At 35.8% G+C, this 14,474-nt stretch overlaps 1 protein-coding gene across 4 annotated transcripts in view; it reads left to right on the forward strand.

Annotated features, from left to right (window-relative positions):
- Positions 1-13,511, forward strand: part of LOC114166221 (symplekin) — a 31,367-nt gene extending 17,856 nt beyond the window's left edge. Inside the window, exons 20-27 of one of the 4 annotated variants that reach the window (XM_028050916.1) lie at positions 5,543-5,617; positions 7,985-8,080; positions 8,153-8,233; positions 8,318-8,389; positions 11,007-11,051; positions 11,130-11,213; positions 12,456-12,559; positions 12,738-13,511. In XM_028050916.1, coding sequence (XP_027906717.1) covers positions 5,543-5,617; positions 7,985-8,080; positions 8,153-8,233; positions 8,318-8,389; positions 11,007-11,051; positions 11,130-11,213; positions 12,456-12,559; positions 12,738-13,002 — 822 coding nt within the window. In that variant the 3' untranslated portion in view covers positions 13,003-13,511. Of the gene's footprint in view, positions 1-5,542; positions 5,618-7,971; positions 8,081-8,152; positions 8,234-8,317; positions 8,390-8,587; positions 8,771-11,006; positions 11,052-11,129; positions 11,214-12,455; positions 12,560-12,737 lie in introns of those variants that run through there. The other 3 variants (XM_028050917.1, XR_003599875.1, XM_028050918.1) reach the window with 3 other exon arrangements.
- Positions 13,512-14,474: the final 963 nt, after the last annotated feature.

The raw sequence follows: 14,474 nt of genomic DNA on the forward strand, positions 1-14,474 counted from the left end.
GAGTAAATAAAAGCATTCCTAATAGCATATATATAAATCTTGATATTCGTGATTATAGAAGATTAGGTTCTTATCTCTATATTGTAATACACTTTCTCATGTTGAAGCATGTAACTCGTATGGGCTTATGAGTACTACAAATGTAATCGATCCTTGGTGATCTAGTTAGCCAATTGTTCACTAGGATTGACAAGTTTAGTGGTGATCTAGACTCCAATTTTTCCTCAGAAGTGACATTCTACCTCAATATGTTTGGTCCTATGATTATAGGAAATTCGTAATGCTCTCTTGTTGTCAAGTGCAAGGTGCACTTGGGAGCTCTCTTCCAATTTGAGCTCGTTGAGGAGTTGCTTTTAGCCATATGAGCTCACAAGTAACTATTGCCATGTATTCTACTTCTGTACTTGATTTTTTGACACCACTTTTGTTGTTTTTTTTTTTTTTTTAATATTAAATTACCTCCAACAAGAACACAATCCCTCAAGTGTAGGGTTTATCATTTGGTGACCTGGCCAGTCAGCATTAGAATGCTCAACGATGAGTATTTTCATTATCTTCATTAATGAGGCACTTTTCAAAGGCATTCTTAATATACTTAGGATTCATACAACGACATACCAATTGTCTTGACGAGGAGAGTTTAAATATTGACTTACTATGCCATTGCTAAAGAGAAGTTAGGATGAGTCACAAAGAGGTAATTTAGTTTGCCAACTAACCTTTTGTATCTCCTAGGATTTGAATATGGTTCTAGTTTGCTAAGTGCAAATTTGACACTCGGATCCATTGGCATTTCCATAGGCTTAGATATCATCCCTGTTTCTTCTAGAATGTCAAAAGCATCTTTTCCCTGTGATATAACCAAACCATCCTTGGATTTTCTACTTCTATACCAAGAAAATATCTTAGGTGTCGAAGATCTTATATATGATACTTTTCAACAAGATATTGTTTGTCATATAGTGCCCTTCTTACTTCTGTTTGTGATAACAATGCGTACACATATACAGTGAGATAAATGCATCCTTGTAGAGAATCACAATGAAACAGAGAATAGTGTATCATTCCAAATTGCTAGATGATAGTACAAAAGTGCCCAAACCATGCAAAGGGTGATTGCTTGAGCAATAAATCCAAGAGATATAACCAAACCATCTTAGGATTATCCACTTCTATACCAAGAAAATTCCCAAGGTATCCAAGATCTTTGTATGAAATTTTTGAGCAAGATATTTAGTTGTATAATGCCCTCCTTGTCTCTGCCTATGATAACAATTTGTCCTCATATACAAAGAGATACATACATCCTTGGAGAGAATGATGTTTAAAAAGAGAATAATGTATCATTCCAAACTAGTGGATGATAGTATGAAATGCCAAAAACCATACCGGGACCTGCATAGATGATAGGCCAATTAAACGATTTCCCCTTGAGCAACAAATCCAGGAAGTTGCTCTATGCTAATGCACATAATAACGGTGATGGGGAGAGATACTAAAGACCATATGATTCACATCTGATGCCATTTATTCTCTTAACATCTAATCCTGCAAGGTACCATTATTTTGTGAGAATAATATCATAGGATGGGGTTAATTAAGTATCCTACTGTAAATTAAAAGGACTACGAAGGACATGAAGACAATGTCAACAATTAAAAGTCGAAGGGGTTTGGGTAGTACCAATGTCGCAAGCTTGTGTTTGTGAACCATTGACAATAATTACAAAGGGCAAATTAACAATAATAGTAGTAAAGGAGGAGAAAGCAATTACAAGATATGTGATCAATTGAACTAGAGCTAATGATCCAAGGACCAAGGGAGATTGAGAAAGACAAATCCACTTAAACAATGTTACTAGTGGATTGCTGAGTCTCAATATTTGATAAAGTTTTCAATTTTATTGTTGGAGATTGATCAATTAGTAGTGTAGGAGCAATGAGTGATTCAACAGTTGATGTCGGGGCAAAGTTCTGTGAACGAGGGAGTTTCCCATGCACCTTCTAATAAATATCAATTGAATGTCCATTGAGGTGGCAATTTTTTGCATTTTGAACAATTTTTAGATTTATCTATGTGGGAGTGTTCAAAATGATTACTTTGTCATGTGAAGACAATGTATGTGTCTCTGAGCTTACTTTTTTTGAAGAATACGAAGGAGTGTGTTGAGAATAAAGAAAATAGGGATTGAGATTAATCTCCTTTGTGTATAAACCACACATAGGGTAATCTATTTATAATAAAGAGAGGTACAAGTAAAAAGAGTAACTAAAAATAAAAAGATTAAATAGAAGATATTGTTTGATATTGTGGTTATCAATATCTAACAATATCTTAATAATATCAAACAATATCTAACACTCCCCCTCAAGCTGGAGCATACAAATCGTATGTGCCAAGCTTGTTACAAATATAATCAATTCTAGGTCCCGTAAAGACTTAGTAAAAATATCTGCTAACTAATCACTTGAGTTAACAAACTCAGTCTTGATGTCTCCAGACATAACTTTTTCCCGAATGAAATGACAATCAATCTTAGTGTGTTTGGTCCTCTCATAAAAGACAGGATTAGAGCTAATATGAAGAGCAGCATGATTGTCACACACAAGTGTCATTTGAGTAACATCTCCAAATTGTAACTCTTGAAGCAATTGCTTAAGTCAAACAAGTTCACAGGCAGCTGAGGCCATAACTCTATATTCTGCTTCTGCACTGGATCTTGCTACAACACTCTGTTTCTTACTTTTCCACGAGATCAAGTTACCACCAATGGAGACACAATACCCAGATGTAGATCTTCTATCAGAAGGATATCCTGTCCAGTCAGCATCTGAATAGCAAACAACTCTTGTATGGTTATTAGAACCATATAACAATCCTTTTCCAGGGGATCTTTTAATATACTTCAAGATACCAATGACTGCATTCCAATGATCTTCACATGGGGAATTAAGAAATTGGCTTACCACACTGACTGCAAAGGAAATGTCAGGACGAGTAACGGTAAGATAATTTAATTTTCCAACTAATCTTCTATACTGCTCAATATCAGATATAGGCTCCCCCTGATTTGGTAGAAGTTTAGTATTGGGATCCATGGATGTATCCACAGACTTTGAACTCACCAACCCAGTTTCCTCCAGAATATCCATGGCATACTTTCTTTGAGATATAACAATACCATCATTGGACTGTGCCACCTCAATACCCAAGAAATATCTGAGTTTGCCAAGATCTTTTGTCTGAAAATGGTGACAAATATGTTGTTTCAACTGAGAGATGCCATGGTTGTTACTCCTTGTAAGAACGATGTCATCAACATATACTATCAAGTAAACACATCCAGCACTCGAGTGTTGATAAAAGACAGAATGATCTGCTTCACATCGAGTCATACCAAATTGCTGAACAACATTGCTAAACTTTCCAAACCAGGCCCTAGGATATTATTTTAGGTCATATAGTGATTTGCGAAGACAACATACCATCCCAGAAGACTCCCTCTGAGCAACAAACCCAGGAGGTTGCTCTATATAGATTTCTTCTTGCAAATCACCATTGAGGAAAGCATTTTTAACATTCAGTTGATAAAGTGGCCATTGTTGAAGAGCAGCCATGGTGATAAATAAACGAACAGAAGCCATCTTTGCCACAGGGGAAAAAGTATCGCCATAATTCAACCAAAAAATTTGAGTATAACCTTTGGCCACAAGACGAGCTTTGAGGCGATCAATAGTACCATCAGGTCCAACTAACACTCACCTGGAACCAACAACAGATTTCCCAGACAGTTACGGGACCAAATCCCAAGTTACTATTATGAAGAGCACTTAGTTCATCTGTCATGGCCTAACGCCAACCAGGATAGGCTAAAGGTTCACGGACAGTTTCTAGAATGGTCACAGAAGAAAGAGAGGAAAGACATGTATAAAAAGGTAATGACAAGCGATGATAACTCAAAGCAATATAATGGGGAGAGGGATTACGGGTAGAACGCATACCTTTTCGGAGGGCAATGGGAAAGTCAGACTCAGGTGTCAGGGCCGGAGGAGACAGAGCAGTTGGCACTTGAGTGGAGTCACATGGTGGTAGTTGTGATCGGTTTCGGCGACTATAAACCTGAAGAGGTGGTGGAGAAGCGGACTGTGGAGCAGGAACCGATGGTGAAGAAGACACAGTAAGAGGATCACAAACAAGAGGAACATTAAAGGTATTAGAAGAGTTGTCAGGACTAGATGGAGTTAGGGGTGAAGTTTGACTCTTAAAATAAAGGGAGAACTCATCAAAGGTGACATCTGCAGACACAAAATAATGGTTAAGAAAAGGAGAAAAACATTTGTATCCTTTTTGTGATCTTGTAAACCCTAAGAAAACACACTTATGTGATCTAGGAGAAAGCTTGTCAAGACCAGGACTGAAATTATGAACAAAACATGTAGACCCGAAAACTCTTAAAGGTAAGGGATGAAGAGGGTCATGAGGAAATAAAATGGAATGAGGTATGTTATTCTTTAAAACCGAAGAAGGCATGCGATTAATGAGATAACAGGCAGTAAGAATAGCATCACCCCAAAAATGTTCCGGCGAAGGTCCGACGGAGATCTGGCAGAGGCGGTGGCTCCAATGGCGACGACAAAGGCAGAGGCAACGACGACGAAAAAGATACCTTAAGCTCTAGATACCATGTTGAGAATAAAGAAAATAGGGATTGAGATTAATCTCCCTTGTGTATAAACCACACATAGGGTAATCTATTTATAATAGAGAGATGTATAAGTAAAAAGAGTAACTGAAAATAAAAAGATTAAATAGAAGATATTGTTTGATATTGTGGTTATCAATATCTAACAATATCTTAATAATATCAAACAATATCTAACAGAGTGCAAATGATGTGGATGTCTGAGTAGGCTTTATTGGTGACCCCAAAACCTGATTAGGGTAGCAACATACTCTTGTGGCAAGCCAAACAAAGCCCAAGGTCAGAAAGAACATACTGCGTTAATCAAATTCCTTCACATACACATGGTTGAAGGACCTTATCAAATCATGCTAGGCAGCATGAAGCTGCCTAGGATAAGCGAACACAAGATCCTCAAAATGTCATGGAGCAAGTAGTGTAGATTTTGGCACATGCTGTACATGTGTCATTGGTATAAAGGGAAAGATCTTCACTCCAAATTGGTACGTATGTCACATGGGGACTAAAAAATGGGTTTCACAGAGATGTGAATAGTGGATCTAATAACACTACAATACAAATGTTTTATTTATATTGTGAAAATGGAATTAATACAATAAATGAAGAGATTTGATGTCCTCTAATAACAAAGATATTAGACGAGAATAAATAAAAATGTTTCTAATAATACATATATAATCTAGAGGTATTCTTGATTATGTAGGATTGGTTCATTATTTCTATAATTATAACAAAGAAAATTGATTTCATTTAAGCAAGACTTGTTTTTCTTCTACTTTCTATATCTTGAATGACATTGCCTTTCCTTTGGTGGACGTTTTTTAACAATTCATTTGTCAGGTGATACCGATTTTTCCTCACATTGTGAATCTTCCTTTGGAGAAGTTCCAAACAGCACTTGGTCGCGTATTACAGGTAATCATTTGTTTTATAATTATACTAGAGCTTATTTAGAGCTACAACAAAGCATGGTAGTTAATATATTGGTAATAGAATTCATACGGTGTGAGCCATTTATAGAAACTGGATTAGAAACTCAAAAACGGGAAAGAAAACCCAAACAAGAAAACTGAAAAGTTTGTATAGAAGTTTCAAAAGTTTACAGATACACCACTGACACTTTGAGGCTCCAGAAAACCTCCCACTAATCAACTAATATCACACCCAAGACCTGAAAACGCACTTATATATGTATATATACAACTTATATATGTATATACAAGCTTCCCAACACAACAACAAACTTAACTACTAACAGATTTTACAGCTGTTGAGTTAAAAACATTAGCTGTATTTTTCTTTTCCCTTGTTTCTTCCTTCATAGACCTTCCCCTAACAATATCTGCCCCATCAAGATGCACCTTCTTCCCAAGGTGGAATTGTGGAAAATGTTTTGTGATTACAGAAACTAATTCCTAGTTGTGATTCCTGCTATACGAAGTCGATATAATTGAGTTTCATGTTGCTTCTCCTCAAAACTAACTTCCTCTGTTTTTTTGCTCTTCTTCTTTCTCATGCCCTTCTATTAATGTCATGGCATAAAGTTGTTTGTTCTTGCATTCATGATTCACACTATATTTTTCATCACAGCGAAAACATTCTCTGTTTTGGATATTTTCTTGAAGCTCTGACTATGTCAACCTTTTAAATTTGCCTCTGTTGTGACCATCACTGTTAGCCTTTATGTCATTACCTGCCCTTGCTGGTAACAGATTGAGAAAAATAATTTGCTTCTGGCGATGATCTGAGTGGTATTCAATTGCTTGCTGCCATTGATCTTGGAGGTGTTGTTATCCATTCCTTTGTTCCTTGGAGGTGTTGTTCCTTTGTTCCGTTGTTATCTTTACTACTGCTATATTCTCCCTTTCAGTAGCGTGGGTTTTTTTCATCATTTCTGAAAGATTATGATACAATTTCAATTTTGCTATGATCTCTTCCCACAACCCATTCAAAAAAATTCTCATCAAATACTGCTCATCGAACCCCTTAATGACACCAAAAAATCTTTCAAACTGGGTGATTAATTCATTATTCTACTACAGAGTCAACAAAGATTCAAAAGGGTCTCCTATCAAAACCGATTGGAATCTTTGAATGAGAGCATTTTTGAAACCAATCCAAGACTGATGATTTGGCTTGCACATTTCCTACTATTGAGCCAAGATAACGCATTGCCTTCTATTGCCACCATAACCATTTCCAATTTCTCCTCTTGAGCCCCTCTCAAGCGGAAGTAGCGTTCTGCTTTTCCTATCCATCCCATACCATTTGCTTCACTAGCACCTTTCCCACATCCTTGTGTCACAAATCTTTCCACAATCTTTTCCAACAGTGTCATGCGTGAATCGTGTTGTGCAAGACAAGATCCCAAATTTGCTTCAAACCCTCTGTAGTGCTTCCACTTGTGATTCCATCATTCTTGTAGCCACTATGTGTAATAACCCATAGAGCCCTGAAAGAGCTTTGATAGCAGTTTATAGAAGCTGGATCAGAAACTCAAATGGGGAACGAACAATTAAACAATGAAACTGAAAAGTGCGCATAGAAGTTTCAAAAGTTTTCAGATACACCAGTGGCACATCTAGGGTTCAGAAAACCTTCCACTAATCAAGTAATATTTCTCACACTCCCAAGACTTGAAAGAGCACCTATATATATATATATATATATATATATATATATATATATATATATATATATATATATATATATATATATATGCAAGCTTTCCAACACAACAACAAGCTTAATTACCAAGATTTTGTAGCTGTTTGAATTAAAATAATTATCTATATTTTCCTTTTCCCTTGTTTCTTCTTTCACAGATCTTTGTAATAGGAGGTCGAACCCTAATAATCATGAAGCTGGAGATATAAATTGCTGAACAGCTTTTTTGTGTCTGTGTCTTGGAGTGAATTGTACGAATTAGTTTGGAATATTCATCAAAAAGTTTTTGGTATGCGTAATGTGATGCCTGATATTTTGCTGGAAGACCACGAGGATTTCCCGTTAAAATAATAAAGAAAAACAATTGCAATTTGAGGCACAATAATGACTGTATTTTTAAAATACTGCTTTTTATAAAATTATTGTAAAAGTTCAACAAACAATGCCTCATTTGTTAGTATCAGCCGTACACATGAAATAGTGCTTGTATTTAAGTTTTAACTTCCATGATTACCAAACCCTGTGGGATATTATACATTTCATTTTAATAAAAAAATAGTTCTGAATTGTTGAGTAGATTTTTGTTATTGAATTAATTGTAGAGTTATTTCCCAGGGATCATCACAATCTGGTCCGGTGCTTTCTCCGGCTGAAGTTTTAATTGCAATTCATGGAATTGATCCTGAAAGGGATGGAATTCCCTTAAAAAAGGTAGGTATATGATGATATTTGGTTTTATTAAAAATTGAAACATATTGCACAACTAAGTGTTTTTATATGCAGGTGACAGATGCGTGCAATGCTTGTTTTGAGCAGCGACAAACTTTTACGCAGGAAGTTATTGCCAGAGTTTTGAATCAGTTGGTCTGTTATGTGAAAATTGTTTTATATGTTTGGAATGCCTTTGCAAGTTAGTTGATCTCACATGGCAAATGATTTTTAATGCAGGTTGAGCAGATTCCTCCTCCTTTACTATTCATGCGTACAGTGTTACAAGCAATTGGTGCTTTTCCATCACTGGTAAGAACCTTAAATTTCCCAGGAAATGTTGTAATGTTTTCAATTGTTTATTGTGGATTAGAATCAAAGAATTCCACGGTTAGTTGATTGTTTCCAACTATTAGAATACATGGACTTCAATAAATTTTATTTAAAGCTGCTGTATGCTTTGTTCTATACCAAGTTCCTAGATATATCTTTTCATGTTCTCTGTCTTAGGCACGTGTGTCTGACTTGCGGCCTTCTAGTCGATGGAATCCTTTTGGACTACCACGGTTTGATTCGTCAGAGTCTTCTGAGCTCATTTATCCCTGTGTTCTTCATTTCGGTACTATTTGGTGGATCATCTTCCTTGATTACGGGATTATGTCCCTGCCTTTACCTTGATTCAACATGTCTTGTCAAATTATCTCCTATTTTTCTGAAATTCCTTCAATAACATGAGAAAATTATGTGAAAAACTACCTATATTGGTCTACCGTAGTTGAAATTTGGTTCCTTGGATATTGGTCTACCGTAGAAGATGAGAGTACAGGACCACCAAATCAAGTTTAACAGGTGGAAAAAAGCAATTTTCAGCTTAATGCTCTACTTTGGCAATCAGTAGAGCCCAATATTTTCAGCACTCTTATAGGCCCAAAATATTTTTTCAAACAATATCCAATGTCACTATGATTTTGCTAATTGATTGGCTTCTCTCAAGCAATGTTCTCAAAAATTGGTTATGACAGTGCCATGGCGAAAATCAGTGGCGGTTTTGCAGCTTGTGCTTGTCGTCACAACATATGGCGGTGGCAATGCAGATTTCTCATGGCAGCTGCTTTTTGCATAACAGTTAGCTGGCAAACAACGAATATGGCAGAGATGAAAACCCTACTGAGCAGGGGCAACAACACAGAAGAAAACCCTAATGATTAGGGGTTGCACTATTGGGAAAAAGACCCTAGTTGCAGGGGACAGGAGATATGTTCTCTTTTCTGTCTTTTGGGTTTAAAGCCCAAATGATAACTTAGTTAAAAATTGGGCCATAATGGCCCAATAAACACTTCATATTTTGACCAAATACCTTAAAAACCCTACCCATTCCTCTCCTTCTTCAGTCTCACTGCTCACAGCTACTTCGCCACCATTCACTGTCGCCTTATGATTTGTCGTTATTTTAAGTTTTCAACTTGAAATTTGTGGTGTTTGAATTTGATGTTATTGTTATTTGAATTTCTAGACATAATATTATTAGTTATGGTTGTCTCTTTCATTACTTTTGCATCACAATTATATTTCTGTATTTGTTTTTGTAATTATCTATATGCATACATGGTATTTCTTTTTTATCGCAATCTTTTTGCCATAACGCAATATGGTTTCCGTTATAACTTCATAAAGAATGTTTTGGGTCTCTGGTATCTTATATTGATAACACGACTCTCAACCATCCTGATAATGATATAAGTTTTTTATGGATATGCTCCTCAGTGCAATGAATGTTGATTTTTATCATGTTAGAGATCAAATTTTAATTGGATAGGAAATTCCTTCAATGGAAAACTTGACACAACTTCTTCGTGTTCCGACTCTTACGGTTAGAAGTTTTCAATAATATGTTGAGTTTTCTGCCATGGTTTCTACATAAGGAAAAGGAAGTCATGGCAGTAGAGGGGTGTGGTGATAGAGGGCGCTCTTAATGGACACGTCACACCCAAGAGAATTGTTACTCTTTACATGACTTTCCTGACAACGTAGTCAACATTTCCAAATTTCAAATTTTTGAGCTAAAGTTCTCTCTAATGAGGTTGAAATCCAACGGTGTAGCAGAATCACCTACAACTGAGTTTCTGAAAAACTTGAATGTCACAATCTAGAGTCAATGTCTATGAATAATTGACTCAGGTGCATTTGATCATTATTCTGATAATATCTTTTTGTTCTCTTATCTTTCCTTTCCCAAAACACATCCTTTCATAATCCTAGCCATCTAAAGTAGGTTGCTAAGGAATGTCATCCCTCCCTTGTGCGCGTATGTGGGTAAAACAATTCCTCCAAGAACTAGATTTTTTGAGATTCAGCCAATGAAGATTTATTGTGATAACCAAGTTGCTCTCCACATTGCTTTTAATATAGTGTTCCATGAGAGAACTAAACACATAAATTGACTGAAATTTGCATGAAGTTTGTTGGATCAAATGATCAACTTATACATGTATTAACAATCCTTTAGAGGACCTTGGATAAGATTTATTTTTTCCATGTTTGGCACATACAATTTGTATGCTCCAACTTGAGGAGTGTTAGAATAAATAGGCTCAAATTGTATTTATTGTAAAGTTGTTGTATGCTTTGTGTTGTACCTAGTTTCTAGATTTATCTTTTCATATTCTCTTCTTTTTCCTCTTATATATTGTACTTGATGTATTCAAAGTTATTATTATGAGATCCCAAGAGAGGGAAATTCACTCTATTCATTCTCTACTTTTGTATTTTTCTCAAGTACAACTTTTAAACTCGTTTTGAAGCCCCAAATATATATATTCATTAAAGCTTTGCCAGTTATCTTTTCCCTGTTGCGCACTAATATGACAGCTTTGATTATTTTCTAACTGATATATTCGAACTAATTATTGACTTGTATAAATTACTGTAGGGGGACTTTATCATGGGGATTCTTTCTCGCCTTGTGACGAAGCAGGTTCATATATTATTGTCTTGTTTTTTGTAATCTATTATTGTGCTGTGTACTTACACATAGCTAAATGAACTGTTGCAGATATGGAAATATCCGAAGTTGTGGGTGGGATTCTTGAAGTGTGTGCAGCTGACGAAACCACAGTCTTTTAGCGTTTTGCTTCAGGTATTATTATCTATGTTTACTCTTGTAACTTATTGTCATTTTTTAAGTTACGGCACAGTTCTGAATTCGTTTTTGAGTCTCTGTTCATTATTGCGCCCTCACGTTCTATGTGATGAACGTATAAACTTAAATAAGATGAAAATATCAATTATTTGTATCCTACAGGAAGCGCTCCGCATGAAATATGTGGAACAATAGCTGCAGAGAAACTTTAGTGATTTCTTGGGTTAACTGTTAATATCGTAATTTAATGCTGTTGCTTTCAAATTGTACTTTATTCTATTTGTTAGAGTAAATGACCTTTAATGAGGTTTATTATTAGGTGCTTTGTACTTTGTGTTGATCTTAGTTCCTAGAAATATCTTCTAGAATCCTCTTATGTCCATTGTATCTGATGTATATGAAGATATTATAAATATGAAAGTCTTGAGAGGGGTTTAAGAACTTTCTCATATTCACTCTAAATCTCTATTCTTATTTCAAGTCTATTAAATCACAAGATCTTTGTACGTTTTCTTGTGGCTATCCGGAGAGCTTCTGAAACATGCTTAGTTACATAAAATTATGGTCCAGTGGAATATCAGAGTTGGCACACTTGCATGAGTTCTTCGTGTTGCGAAATCCTCCCATTTGTTGCTTCGTTTTGTGACTCTTTTGCTCCATCTCAATCCCAGAGTATGGCTTTACTGCCACCTGGTGATTTTTCGTAACTAACCCTGATGCATGGGTACTGTTATGTTATGCCGCTGATATTCTCCGTCATGTGGCAGTTCTACATGCTAGATTAGTGATACTCATACAATTGGAAATATGACTGCAGTAGTTAGATTATTATAATTATTTTTTTTTTATCTGAAGAGAATTGCATGGTCTGTATTCTGAAGAAATACTTTAGATGACATTCAATGGTAGAGCTTAATATCTGTTAATCGAGACCTCACTTACCAAATGGGTTTGGGAAGGGTTAATAAAATGTAGAAGTCAGTTGCTTTTAACTTCTTTTTTTAAATAATTACATTGCTCATACTTAATTCTTGTTTTAAGTAAGTCGTTTTCCTTCATTTTCCACCAGTTTAATATAGAAAATTTCACTAGTTTAATTTCCTCTTCTTTTTTTTTTTTCTTGGGTACACATCCTTTATTTTTTTGGAGTTTCTGAGTTTAGATGGTCTTTTTAAAAGCTTTTTAAATTTTAAAACATATGTTCTAAAGCTTTTTCGTGTGGTGTTTGCTTGCAAGCAGCTGCCTCCAGCACAATTGGAGAATGCATTAAATAGAATTTCAGCCTTGAAGGCACCATTGATTGCACATGCTAGCCAGCAAGATATACAATCCAAACTTCCGAGGTTCAAAATTTCACTGGGCACAACAATGCCATGAATTTATCTTTTTCTTTGCTTTCTCTACATCTTTTGATGGTGAACTCGTTTCATTCTTGTTTAAAAACTGTATCTTTCTCGGAGGGGTGTAGCCACTGTGTTTGTTTGTGAACGACATTGATTCTAGGTTTTTGAATGTGTTTAGGGCTGTGCTGGTTGTTCTTGGACTTGCATCCGATTCTCAGGTTTCAAGTCAAGCACAAACTACTCAAACACAAACTTCTCAGACACAGACTACTCAGACACAAACTAGTCAGACACAGACTACTCAGACACAAACTAGTCAAACACAGACTACTCAGACACAAACAAGTCAAACACAAACTAGTCAAACACAGACTGGTGAGACAAGCAACTCAGACAAGGACACAGTGACAGAGAAATCTAAAGAATCATCTACCGCGAGCTAAAATGTAAGCAACCACATGATGATGTGGTGGAATTTTCTATTCAACTGCGATTCTCAGGTTGAATTAGTCTAGACCTTACCGAGACTAACCGCACTCAGCTCTGTCCGGCACTGGAATGAAGAGCCAATACTGATAATTCAACACATTCAGATAGCTAAATAGTTGGGCTATGTGCTCAGGGTTTTTGGGCACTCATCTGTACCTTGGCATTAGGCAACAACCTTAGCGTGTACATGTATAGATGGAATAATGTGTATTGGAATGGAATGGGTTCCTATTTTGGCCCCAAATTTTTTTTTTATTTTTTTTTTCTGTTTTACATAATGTGTTCCTATTAAAATGTGTATATACACATGTTGATTTTCCCCAGTGGATGCTTTTTTAGCGTTTGTCTTGTGCATCTGTATCTCTGGTTACGACGAGGATCAGAGCATCTTTACACATACACTACCTTTTTAGATTTGCTTTTGAAATTGTGTTCAGTTACATTGATCTCTAATTTATTTGCATCGATTCTATACATAAAGTACGAAGTTACGTTCATGTTTTTGCCATTATGTTGTTGATGGCATAGCTCTAGCATGACCAAAGCATAATCATGAAGAGTTGATGTCATTTGAGACAGTTGGGTCCAAGCTTTTATCATTATGGGTTATTAGTAAATATCTTAGTAGTTCAGATTTATTTTTGGCTTTCTATTATGGATCTAGTAATGTGGGATTGCTTTTGGGTCAAGTAATATAAGATTTTGGGTCAAATAGCATAAGGTTTTGGGCCTTAGAAAACTCATTAATGTTGAGAGTGCATTCTTCCTTGACTTTTCCAAGGTAATATGCACCTATCATGGTAACTTGGAAGGCAAGAGAGAGACTTATCTCTTTTGGGAGAGAATGACCATGTGTCATTTTTTTATTGGAGAGTTTTTCTTAGTGGTCATATGACATTCTAAGAATATTTTCACCTTCTTGAGTGACCACAAGTCCTTCTCCTATAGGAGAGGATTTATGTTTTGGACTGCAAGCTAGCCAAGTTGGAGAATTTAGAATTTTGCATTTCCAAATTTAAAGACACCTTAGCCTATAAATAGAGGTGTCTTCTCCTTTGTAAATTGATTTTGAGATTAGTAGTTATGTTGTCAATTTATTTTGTGCTTTAATGCTTGTCTCCAAAGCAAAGGCTAGAACATCCCATGTGTATTCTCTGGCCACCATTTCTTGAAAATTGGTCTTATCTTACTTGAGAGTACCAAATCACGCCATTCTACAATTCCCAGAAACCAAACCGAAAGTAGTAACTCATCTATCTACATGCTTCCGTGCCATTATTCTTTCGATGAACTCTTCTTCATGCTTTGGAACATCTAGATTGAGGGGAGAGCCATCAATTGTACTATGAAATTAAATGTCTGAAGTATTTGTTGGCATTAATTTGAACAATATATAGATTATTAAGTTCAGTAAGTAGTGTACTTG

Source organism: Vigna unguiculata, chromosome 10 (genome assembly GCF_004118075.2).
Source record: "Vigna unguiculata cultivar IT97K-499-35 chromosome 10, ASM411807v1, whole genome shotgun sequence".
Taxonomy (NCBI): Eukaryota; Viridiplantae; Streptophyta; class Magnoliopsida; order Fabales; family Fabaceae; genus Vigna; species Vigna unguiculata.